The sequence below is a fragment of the Phyllostomus discolor genome, chromosome 2 (assembly GCF_004126475.2).
Source record: "Phyllostomus discolor isolate MPI-MPIP mPhyDis1 chromosome 2, mPhyDis1.pri.v3, whole genome shotgun sequence".
Classification (NCBI taxonomy): domain Eukaryota; kingdom Metazoa; phylum Chordata; class Mammalia; order Chiroptera; family Phyllostomidae; genus Phyllostomus; species Phyllostomus discolor.
The window spans coordinates 180,117,799-180,130,859 of NC_040904.2; the positions used below are offsets into that span (position 1 = coordinate 180,117,799).

At 40.2% G+C, this 13,061-nt stretch overlaps 1 protein-coding gene across 3 annotated transcripts in view; it reads left to right on the plus strand.

Annotated features, from left to right (window-relative positions):
* Positions 1-13,061, plus strand: part of ITPR2 (inositol 1,4,5-trisphosphate receptor type 2) — a 444,101-nt gene that overhangs the window by 121,711 nt on the left and 309,329 nt on the right. For all 3 annotated transcript variants that reach the window (XM_036019237.1, XM_028532208.2, XM_036019238.1), the window contains 3 exons: positions 5,474-5,625; positions 9,255-9,354; positions 9,886-10,046. In XM_036019237.1, the coding sequence (XP_035875130.1) occupies positions 5,474-5,625; positions 9,255-9,354; positions 9,886-10,046 (413 nt within the window). The remainder of the gene's footprint in view (positions 1-5,473; positions 5,626-9,254; positions 9,355-9,885; positions 10,047-13,061) is intronic.

Sequence of the window (13,061 nt, forward strand, 5' to 3'; positions counted from 1 at the left end):
GGGTGGCCTCATCGGCTGTTGAAGTTTTGAGACATTGTTCGTGTTTGACTGCAGAACATTGTGACCTTGCCGTGAGTGCAGGGCCAGCTCCCAGCCACACCAGGGCCAGCTGTTGGATGTCAGGGGGTGCTGTTCTCTTCATGTAGGTTTGTTTCTAAGATATTATGTGACTTCTTCATGGTAGAGCCAAGAGAGTCCTACTCTTAGTATCACCATTGACTTGTGTTGCCTTGGACAAGCCAGACAGCTTACCTGAGACTCAGTTTCTTCATCTGTGTAGTGGGATGACAGTGTTTGCCCTGCAAGCCCCGGCTGCCTGCGGTAAAGTTACAGTGTGTTCAGACAGATGGCAACTCTTCGAATAAAGATGGTAGTCTGAAGGTGCGGCGTGTTTCTACTGAAGGGGAGTCATCTCAAAGCTTCAAACTGTGCGGTTGAATTACATTTCCGAGCTCATCTCCTTTCAGCTGTGTACTGCTTGGTGGTGCTGCTGATACTTCTGGGCAGTGCTGAGTGGGAGGATGTAGAGTATGAAGGTTTATGGAGCAGCATAAAGAATGTGAATAACTAATAAATCCGTGATGACGTTCACTCTTTGCGTTAATTTGCTTTCAGATAGATTCAGTAGGGTTCTTCCTCCTTTATTCAGCTCTGAAGGTGAGAAAGAGTGCTCTTCTGTTTCCGCAGTATGTAGCTGCAGGTAACACAGGTGGGACCGCCTTTGCTGTGGGAGATTATGACCGGATGTCTTCTGCCACATCAGAGACACATCCAACTGGAGACATTTTATTTTATCTTTTTCTCTCCAAAATCCCTAGCTTGAAAGTAAATAAAACTGAGAATATGGAACAATAAAGCTAACAATATGGCTCCTTATTTAATAGACCATTTACCACCTACCAATAATTATGTTTCTGTGCAAAAAAGGAGCCAAATAAAACCAAACTAAAGGAGCAGGTAGAGTTTCACCTGTGAAAAATGAAACCAATTTCCCAAAACAGAACAGAATGCTCTCTCACCCCAGCTCTGGGTTCCAGCAACACGGGGTTCACTGGGACCATGCTAATTATTTTCTTTTCTAATTTTCCCTGTGTTGTCTATTTAATATCCAGTTAATATTTTTCCTGTAATTTGTAAACCTGTATCAAAATGTTGCCTTCCTTTTTTGAAGTGTCAAAGGTTAATGCATGGTGCCGCTGAAACGAGTCCGTGTGTGTCAGAGCTCCCATTAAGACCCAAATTGCTGTATTTATTCTACAAAAGAGCCTATTATTTCCAATCCTACAAATGTACAGCCTCTACAGGGACTCTGTAAATATTGGAGCTGTGTCAAGCCCAGCCGGGAACCTGGCAGTCATTAGTTTCTTCTCCTTGAAAGGCTGCATCTTTTCAAATGGCTCTTTGAGGGGGATTTTTTGGCGGGGGTGGTAGGGGGGAATAGCACCACCCACTTTAGCCTTACCACATTTAGGTGGAATGCGATCTAATTTTTCAAGGGAGTATCTTTTGTCCATGCTGAGGATTTTTGACCCCAGCAATATTGACATATTGGGTCAGAAAATTCTTTGTTGTGGGGGACTGTCCTTTGCATTGTAGGGTGTTGAGTAGCATCCAGGGACTCTATGCTCACTGGTACCAGCAGTGGCTCCGCCTATTCCAAGCTGCAGCAACTATAAGCGTATCTGCAAATTGCCAAATGCCCCTGGGTGCCAGACTGTCTTCCTGTTGAGAACCATCAGTCTTTGTGCATAAACATTCATAAACAAAAATGTTCTAGAAACCAGGAAACTGTGCTGAAATAGACTTGAAAATTCTATTCTGTAGGATTTTTTTTGGGGGGGGGAGAGAAGTTGAAGTAGGTATCAGATTCTGAAAGAAGACCCCCAAATTCCCTTGAGTTTTACAGTGGTAACATGATAAGGAAAAGAAAGAAAGGGGGTCATGTTAGGAATTGGTTTGAGAATAACAGATTGTTAAGGAATGGCAAAAGAAGTGCTTGCTGCTTTAAATGACAGGAGTGTGTCTGTTACATAAAGTCATCAGTAGGAGCCCCGGAGGGGCTGAACAGAAATACACAGATGCCTGCACGTGATCTTGCTGCTGCGGCCCCACACAGGTCTGAGTCAGCCCTGAAAACGCATACATTGTTTCTTACCGAATGTCTCTGGCTCCTAACAACAGAAGTGCAACGAGATGTCTCTGCTGAAAATTCGATGACTCACAAATGAGTCAACAGAGAAGGTGTTACAGCAGACTAACTGCTGTGCTGCCGCGGGCGGGCGGCCGGAGGCTGGGCAGGAGAAGCCAGGAGCCATTTGTTTACTGGGCTGGCTTTGCATAAGGGATTTTCAACTCATATAACCTGCCAGGCTGTGCGCCTTTCCTTCCAAGTGAAAATGCTAGTTTTATAAGAGCCCAGCAGCCTAGGTTAATATTCTGAGGCCCTGCCTTCCCTAAACTGAGTGTTTTGGATAGCTGGCTGATGTTAAATTTAACACCTGTCCAAGCTCTGCTGTACCTTAATGTATTTTCATGATGCAAGAAGGAGGGCATTGTGCTTCTGTAATTCTGTGTGGGGAAGTAGTGTTTTTGTGTCTTTTTTTCTTACTTAGAAAAAGATATGGGTTCCTATCTAAAAGCCACAAGCTCACAATTTTGAACAGAACTGTCTTTGTGTTATCGAAATATAAGACTGATTTTCTTGTATATCATAGCTTGATCCACACATTTAAAACTTGTATGCTTATAACTCACTATTCATATTTCATTATTTAAAAATTTTGAGAGGCTGGCTTGAAGTTTACTGTCAAACTGAAGTAAGGCCTTTATGAAGAAGGTATGTTTAAGCAAATTATCTGAGTAAAAGAGATTAAAAGCAGAAAGTTTAAGAATGCAGCACTCTTAAAAAACTTCTAAACACGTCGAAAGCTCTTATTCACACAAACAATTATTAGGTTATTTATAAATGAAACTTATCTATTCATTAAACTTTTCCCCTCCAAGGACCTAAGTAAATTATTTAGGGGTACAATCATACATTCCACTTATACTATGTAATTAAAATTAAACCGTAAGTCTTAAATAGTATGTGTAATTCAGAATGACCTTTTTAAATGAGCCCTAAGAAATGAGGTTTTTCTGTGTTTGCAAAAGATTTTTATTGTTCACTGTGAAATAGGTCTGTGACTACTCTCTCTGGGATCCCACAGGGAGACATTACCAAGGAGGATTGGATAGAAGGGCAGTCTCTAGGAACCTGGATCTGCTTTTTTTTTATAAGTCTGGAAAATTCATTTGATTGATACTAGCATTTCAAAAGGGGAGTGCATAGAGGTGGGTTGACTCCTGCTACATTAACTCACAGATGACTGATGTATAAACCATGATGCCAACTTTCAGTTGCTAAGTGTATCTAAATTGTCAGGTCAGTTAATGCATTTTCCTTGCATTAACTGAAAATCTATATCAAAAACTAAATTATAATTAGAAGATTGGTATGCAGGGGCTCAAGAAATTAGATGACACATATTCCTTTTACGGATATGGGATTCCTCCAAGAAGATTGAAATACTAATTTGTTGCTTCTATGCTAGGGTGATACCAGTCACTCTATATCCCCCCCTCACCTAGGTCTGGTAGCCACAAATCTACTGTCACTCTCAGTTTGCCTATTCTGAATATTTCATATACAGACTCATACAATATATGGCTTTTTGGGTCTGGCTTCTCTCACTTAGCATAATGTTTTCAAGGTTCATGTATATTGTAGAATGTATCTGTACTTCATTCCTTTTTATGGCCAAATAATATTTCTTTGTGCATGTACCACATTTTATTTATTATTCATCATTTGAAGGACATTTGGGTTATTTCTACTTTTTGGCTATTATAATGAATGCTGCTATGAATGTTCATGTACAAGTGTTTATGTGGTCATATATTTTCATTTCTCTTGGGTAGATGCCTAGAATTAGAATTGCAGATTACATGTTATTGTTTTGAAGAATTGATACTCTTCCTAAATGGATATACCATTTTATGTTTCCTCCACAGTATATGAGTGTTAGGATTTTCACATTCTCACTAACACTTGCTATTGTCTGTTTCTCTGATTATAGCCATTCCAGTGCACTTGACTAATTAGTAATGATACTGAGCTTCTTTGCATGTGCTTTTTGGCCATTAGTATATCCTCTGTGGAGAAATGTCTATTCAAATCCTTTGCTCAATTTTTAATTGGGTTGTCTTTTTACTATGGTGTTGTAAGTGTTCTTCATATATTCTGTATACAACTCTCTTATCAGATACACGATTAAATATATTTACTTTCAGACTTTTTTTTTTTAATAGACACTATTTTTTGTAGAGCAGTGTTAGGCCCATAGCAAAACCTGGAAGTTTTTCTGCCTTTTCATAGTTCAGAGGTGCTACCAATTTGTGCACCATTTGCAGAAGGCAGCAGAATGACACTGCAAGCATTTCCTGATGCAAGGAACATGATATGCACAATCTTGGGATGGAAATGCAAGTGAGTGTTCTGGAGTGACTGGGTGTAAAGTTTCATTGTCACAGCAGCCATTAACTAAATGCTGTGGCTGGGTACTGACTGCATTCGTTTGCCTTCTGAGCATCCCTTCCCTCCCCCACTTGTATTCAACTTCTAGTGATGGTAAAACAACACCTTTCTCTCATTTTAAAATTTTGTTTGTTTCAATAAATATGTATAATTAATTATTTTTATGAACTTAATTGCCAAGCTTATATTAACATTTTGGTTTCTTCTGCATCAAATTCTTCCACAGGGGATTGAGACTTGGGAGAATTCAAGTAAAAATACCTAATCATCAGTCTTATATGGTTGCCTGCTTAAAATGTTAAACTTCCACTAGAAATATTGACTGATTTTCAGATCACCATGAAGGCTTTCATTTGTGAAGATCTCACTTTATTTCACTTTGTATGCCATTATAGTATGTTCTTGGTTCTAATGGAACCAGCCAATGAATGGAGTGGGAATGCTATGGGTGATTCCCCTTCTCTCCAGGTAAATGTCCCAATTACATTTTTGGACTTAGGCAAGAGCTCTGAAACACGGCCTTGCTTCCTCTTCGATTTATGGAATCTAGGTGACTCAGCACACTGTTTCTTCTCTGTGTTTGGTTTAAATGCAGAATGGTCCACACCGCCACTGCGTAAACAGGTTTCCTGGAGGGAAGGGAGCATGACTGTGGTGACTTTCAGTGTCTTGATAATTCACACAGATTCAGCCATCCCTCCAGGACTGCGTGACTTGTCACTGTTGATAATAACTCCCCCAGGGACTGTCAGGACCAACCTGCTATTTTTGGTTGATGTGAAATGTGCGTTGCTATAATCCAATGAAGAAATAATATGCAAATTTAAAACTTACCTCCCAATTGATTGGAGAGTTTAGTAAGAAACCTGATGAAATAACCTTGTGTCTCCTCAACAGAGAGATGGAGATCTTCCGACTTCAAAGAAGAAGCGCCAGGCAGGGGAGAAGATCATGTACACCTTGGTCTCTGTCCCACATGGAAACGACATTGCGTCCCTTTTTGAATTGGATGCCACAACTCTTCAGAGAGCTGACTGCCTGGTTCCACGGTGAGAAAAAGAGTTATGGTTAAATTATACCATTTCTTTGAATAATTTTACTGGTAGGTAAGAAATTAAAATCATAATGTTAATCATAACATTATGATGTTATAATAATGTACTATATCATAATCTTTGTGATATAGAGGGAGAGAGCATCAGTGAAGAACAAGTGTATAAAAAATCATGCATCTTTTTGTGAGTAGGTTAATGTAGCTTGCTTTATTTTCATAAATAATTAAAATATGCAGGGCCAAAGAAATTCTGAAAAATTCATGAGACCCATTTATTCTTATTACTTGTATAGACTTTGGTTACTAAAATGAAAAATACCCTAGAAGCTTTTTATTAATATTTATATAGTTTATTTTTATGATGTTAAAGTCCATATTTCATTCATTCATTCATTCTTTCAGCCATTCAGTCAACAAATTTTTATGGAACATTGATTACATTCTAGGCATTACTCTTGGCACTGGGAAGACAACAGTGGACAAATTGGTTATGTACTTGAATCTAAATGGGGGAGAGAGGCGATAGACAAACAAAATATAAGGTCAGGTCATGAAAGTGCTTTGAAGAGAAATGGTAGAGTTTGGAGAGAGTTCTGTTAGGTATGAGTGTTCAGACACGGCCTCTCATTTAGGATATTTGAGAAAATATCCACATGATTTCAGGGATCAGTCCTCTCTGTTGGGAATGTTTCGAGGGAACATAAAATGGAAAAACCTTGACCTTTACCAGGTGTGCTGAAGGACCAGCTAGGGGACCAATTGGACTAAGTGAGCCAGAGGAAGGAGGAGGGGGATGGATAATGTGGTAGCCAGGACTTCATGTAAGAAAATATTTTATATATTTTTTGCTGGTATTTGATTACTTTAATTAAGATCTTTTGCCTATAACTGTCTACCTTCAGCAATAACACTATCATGCAGTCTCTATATGCACAGATGAGTCTTGCCCATTTGATTAGGTCTAGTGGGATGGTTCTAAATTGTCTTTGATAGAGCATGATTGTGTTTGGCCTTGGTCAAATGGCGGTGGTGAGGCTTAAGGTACTGACAGAAAATGCAGACATTGTTGTGTAGGTTACTCTCAAGGGAGGATGAAAAGGTGCTACTCTAATACCACTTTTTGAGCTTCCAAGGGTGTTTCATGATTATTCTCATTCCTGAGAGATGTTGCCAAATCTTGGTTGGCTTCAGGTGAGCTTTACCTCACTCTTCCCTGTCCCATCAGCCTGTAAAGAGATCCCCTCTGAAGGTTTTACCTGATCTAGGTCTGTGATCTTCTCTTCTGAGTATTGGGATGGGATCTTAATCCTTATTATGACTTTCCTCATTTTGTATTTAAACTCAGCAAAATGGAGTCCTTCTTGAACTCCAAGAAAGTTTGCATAAGGAAACGATAAAATGATCTCACTATAAAGTGCACAGACCCGTGACAAGTCCCTGAGACTTGCTTTATATGAAAGTGTTAGAACCTTTGAAGCCTTTCTCACTATAAATTGGAACTTTGTATTGATTACTTTGCATTAAAGCTAATGTTAGTTAACACTTAGTAATAACTACTGTTACGATAGGACTCTCAAGCACTTTCTAAGTACTCAGCCCTGTGCCAAGCAACTGTTACAAATAAGGAACTAGACACTCAGAGCAGGGCTTTTCAAATTGACCTGAAACATCATCACCCAAGGAGCACTGGGGCCTCTCTGTGTCCCAGCTGCAACAAGACCAGTGAAATCAGAGGCTTCGGGGTGGGGCGCAGGCTTTGCTTTTTAAAATCATTACCTGGGTATGTGATCCTGGAGTGTGTGGACTCAAAATCTATATGCTGAAGCACTATGCTACAATGCCTTCATATTTTAGACATTCAGATTATATCAAGATCTTAATAGCAACATATTTATGTGGCACAGGTCCTAAGAGTTATTCATTTCCAGAGTTCTTGTAAAAAATAAAATTATACTCAAGTGTCATCTGGAACCCAGCAATCTAGGTGGACTCGACGAGCATGTATTGAACAAGTACACCAGTGAAGAGCAGGGGCAACAGGTGCAGGGCTTAGTAAGATATGGCTCAACTTTCCAGGTGCTTAAAGTACACTGGGAGAAGGCAACTGAACCCAAGTGACATCTCCGGTATAATTCAGTACAGAGGATGATAAATGGTAAAGTGGTTATTTCAAAATTTCTGACTATTTGGATAAGGGTTGGATCTTTGCTATTTTAGATTTTTGAAAATAAGTCTTTATTTTATCTACTTTTATGAGTGAGAGAACCATGATGTTGAATGAATCTCTTACTTTCTCTGAAGCCCTTGACATTTTATTTGATTTTCTCTCATTGGCCTTTCCTGCTTTCTGCCTCATGTCGTATGACCTGGTTGTGTCTTACCGTTCTTCTTAAATTCACAGGAACTGGAAGGTAGAGGACTCACCACAGTAGTATTTTTTAATAGACACTTAAACTCATGTTGGTTAAAGAAATGACGCAAGATTCACTAGAAATGATAGTACTTGAGTTGGGTGAAGTTCTAGCTGTCCTCGCTCAGGTACTCCCTGAGTTCATATTCAGGTGACACTCACTGTCCCCAGTGCCCTGAATTAGCAACTACTCAGCCATTGCTCCTAGGGGCACACAGGGTTAGGTTCCTGTGAACCTCTGGTCACAATGTTTTTGGCAGTCAGTCGATACATAAACTTGTACGTGTGTTCCTGTTTGAAGACACCTTACTTAATATATATCGTTGATTCATTAACATTGAACTCACAGCCATCAGAACTATAATTCATGTCTGAATGAAGCTTATTTAACACGAGTATTTTCTCCTTATGGCACAGCACAGCCTTGCTCTTAGGAATAGTAGGCAGCACTTCAGCTGTGTGCCTGGCGGCCGTTTTAAACAGTGACTTCACCACCAAAGAGAATATAAAGGTGGAAACATGGTACTAAATAGACCACGAAAGGACACTCGTTTGCAGTTTGTGAGCGGAAACAAGGAGGCAAAGCATTGCCTGGTCCAGCCTCCCTGGGCATGTGTGTGGTTCAAACTCTTTGTCACTCTGCATGTTTCCGAGGGTTGCCGTGACAGTGCCCTGAGCACTGATTTGGGGGTTTCAGATATAGTGAGTAGATGAGTTCACAGTGTGGAAGGTATGAATAATGAAATCAGCTGTGTATGCTTTTACGTGCAGATGATTAAACTACAAAGAACACTGCTGTCAGACAGCAGTTCTAACTGAGTCGGTTACTCGATCAGTGCTTCTCACCTTAGCATCTGTTAGAAGTGTCTGGAGAGCCTGTTAAAATACTCATTGTCGGGCCTCACCTCCTGAGTTTCTGAATCACTGGACTAGGATGAAGCTCAGAATTTGCATTTCTAATGAGTTCGCAGGTGATGCTGGTACCGCTGGTCCAGGGGCCACACTTTGAGAGCCACCGGTCTAGGTGAATAATCCTGCAGGCTTTGAAATGGTCTACAGTTCAGAAATTTCCCATCAACCAGACTGATCAATACTTGAACCAGTTACTAGTCTACAATACATTTATGTTCATATCATGTATGAAATTGTTAAACATGCTCATATGTAAGTAGGTTAATTCTTTTACAATGTTTTTTGTATCATTTTGCTTTTAGGAACTCCTATGTTCGGTTAAGACATTTATGTACCAACACATGGGTAACCAGTACCAGTATCCCTATAGACACAGATGAAGAGAGGCCTGTTATGTTGAAGGTAAATGTTTCTGAAAATGGTTTAATTTTCAGCCAGACATTGTGTAAATGGGATTAGGGGGTGACTGGCATGTTCCTTTCAACCCATCTTCAGCAGTGTAAGAGAGCACTGCAGTTCTTTTCATCAAGTGCTTGTGTCTGCTGGTTGCTTAGGCAGCTGAACTCAGTGGCTTGGCTTTAGCAGGGCTGTGTGATTCAGGAGGCTGCAGCACAGATACCAAAGAGTAGGAGCAGCGTGTGGGAAGGGGAAAAGACTTCAGGACTGCATTTTCTCTGCTCTGTTGAAATGGAAGTAAAGGGCGAGTGTGATTAAGAGATGTGTATAGGGACAAGGGTGGATGTGGGCATGGACCATCTGTGTTGCTGTTGCCCTTCTTAGAGGATGTTGAAGGAGGGAATTTTGTGTCTGGGTCATCTACCCCTGATTTGCATTTCATAAACTGTACGAAGATATGTCAGTACTTGAAGAGTATTGCATGGTCATTGGAAAAGAAACAACTCATCTGAATGGAAAAAAAAAATCACATTGCAGATTGGAACCTGCCAAACAAAAGAAGATAAAGAAGCATTCGCCATTGTGTCCGTCCCGCTGTCTGAGGTGCGAGACTTGGATTTTGCCAATGATGCCAACAAAGTGCTGGCGACTGCGGTGAAAAAGCTGGAAAATGGCACAATAACTCAGAATGAAAGGAGGTGAGTAACTTTTAAAAGTGACTCAATTGTCCCCTCCCTGCAGTAAGCCTCAGGTGAATGAATGATTCTAGAGGAATATTTTGAGAGATCTCGATGGCAGTGTGCTGGTTCCAAATGAGCAGGTCCTGGTGAGTGACTGAAAAGGAGGACATTCAGTCTGCTAGAGTACTTCCTTTTCCGTTTTAGTTTGGCTGGAAAACAGTTGCTTTTAGTTACTTCTGATCTCTCTCTTTAAATATTTCATAACACATTGACAGTATCTTTTGTTGCACTTGATTTGATATTTTGGCTTTCTAAAGGTCCTCAAAGAAGTAGGTTTTTTTTTTTTTTTTTGCTCTTATTCAAAATACATTTCTCTGCTCAGGCACCACAGCAGAAACAAATATATGATACCAGAAAATAATCTGTTTGTGTAGCTCTCTGCCCTTATAACTCCCTCAGAAACACTGGATCCTTGATTCTTCAACTCTGATTTTGGAAATAAGTGAGCAAAAGAGTAGTATTGACAGCTGCCAGTGATCTTGTCTCTACTCTGTTGGCACCACGTTAGGCACTGTAAATATGTTTTCTCTAACCTCCCAACGGCCCTCACATGGGCATTATTCCTACTTTACATGAAGGAAAGTTGAAAGCTTCAACAGACTGGGTAAGCTCACACAGTCAATTAGTGTGGTATTCAGTCATCTGTGATTCTGAAGTACGTGTGTCCCTGGGACGCCAGAGCAGAAGCATTCTCTGTATTTCTCCTCTCCGTGATGCTGCTACATGGGAACAATAAAAACCACTTACCGATTTCCCAGGCATTCATACACTGGAAATCTCATACACAGCTGGTGAGATGATTATGGGTATAAGCGCTTTGAAAAATAGTTCTGATAGTGACTAGCAAAGTTAAAGAAGCCACCCTCCTCTTCTAAGAGGAATGAATCATCCAGTGTTTGTCCTTCTGTGGTTCACCTATATTGTCACATGTGACAGAGTTTCCTTATTTATAAGTTGAATAATATTCCATTGTATGTATGCATTTTCTTTATTCATCCATCCATAAACATTTAGATTGTTTTCAAATCTTAGCTATTGTAAGTAATGCTGCAAAATAGTCTGACTCATAGAAACACAGGGTAGAATGGTGGTTGCTGGGGGCTAGTGGTGAGGTGAGGGGGGCGAGATTAGGCATTGCTATTTAATGGGTATAAAGTTTCATTTTTACAAGATTAATAAGTTCTAGAGATTTGCTGCATAATATTGTGCCTATAGTTAACAATACTGTATTGCATGCTTAAACATTTATAAGAAAGTAGGCCTCATTTATTACCACACATACACTTGCACACAAAAAAGAAACAAACACTTTATGACTCACCACTTCACTTCTAGGCTTAATGCTTTTGAACATCTGTTCAAAAGATGCTCCCACACATGTGCGCCAGGACACACGTTTAAGAATATGCAACCTTATTCTAAATAACCATAGACTGAAAACCATCCTGCTGCCCAGCATCAGTTGAACAAGTGAATGCCACTTTGGTATATTCGTACAATGGAACACAGTGTAGCGAGGAAAATAAATGAACTACATCTACGTATAACAACATGGATAAACCTAATAAACTTTGGATTGAGTGAGAACTAGACACATTCATTCACTGGACTATTTGTTATTTGTAAAGTTTTAAAGAAGCAAAAGTGAGCTCTTATTTGGGCTGCTTAAGCGATTGAGTCATGCAAGGAAATAATGGTCGCAAAAGTCAGGACGGTTTTCCCTTTAGAGGATGTTCCACTTCCTGTTCTAGGCGGTGGCTTTATGGGGCTTGCATTGTAAGTATTCCGTAACCAAACATGTGAGTTTTATGAACTGTTAGAAGTACATCTTACAATGCAAAGGGAAAAGTAGTCCACCTTGATTCCTCTCACCCCTGCCAATAGAACATCCTAAATATGCAAAAAAAAAAAAAAAAAAAGGAGCAGCTGCTTCTTGGCTTCCTCTTTTCTTACCCACTTTTCCCCCAACAAACCGGCATTTGAAAATGGCTAAGTGTGTATTCAGTTGTACCTGCACTCCCGTTGGGGGTAATATATGAAGGCCAGTGGCGGAAACAACCGCTCCACTCCTCCACTGATAACTAGGTACTAGAGCTAAATCATGAGCAGTACTGGAATCCGATGTGCACGTGGCACTTTTTATTTGCTTCTTATCTATGAATGCTTCCTTTTGATGGATCCATTTCTTAGTCTTTGTTCCTCTCACATATGCACAGAATTTTACTCAGCCTCACTGGAAGACTCCCCCTTCTTAAGCATCAGTGTTTCTTCAAGAAAACAAAAACAAGTAAAGATGTAGAGTGCTAGTGCTCCACCCTTGCTGGCTGTAACCCTGTACAAGTCTCTTCTCTTCAGTTACTGCTGGAGAGAATCTTGAATTAACCTCTCCAGAAAATTCCAAGCAAGGTGGAGGGCCAGGACTGACCAGGGATGACGCATGTCTACTTCCCCTGCTTCCTCCCCCACTGTTTTAGAGCGAAAACATCATAGCAAAGAGAAGATCTTGCCTGAGACATATGAAGTTGCAATTATTAATCTTAATTTAGTCATTTCAGAAAAAGCCACCCTCCATCAAAGTTCACTCAAAGCTGCCTGTCAGGACAGTGGAGCTTGTGGCACAGTTGAATACATTTATATTATTGCCTCGATTTTAGAATTCAGTATAAAATTCTTTCTGAAAATACCTCACAACTCTGACTTTTTCCCCGCTCTGGAGAATGAAGTTATTGTTAGATATTCTTTTAACTGGAGGAAGAATGATACAGGGTCAAAGGGAAGGTGTTAGAATATTATAGATCGGCCTCAAAATGCCTGTGCCGCTCCAGCCCTCTCTCTCATCACTCCCCCTTGCTCACCCCAGGGATGGACCCTGGAGGCACAGCCCCTGTGTTAAGCTCCCAGATCCTCAACCTTGGATATTTTTCAGTGGGATTTTCTGATCTTATTCTGCACAGCTGCCCTAAGAGGGAAAAT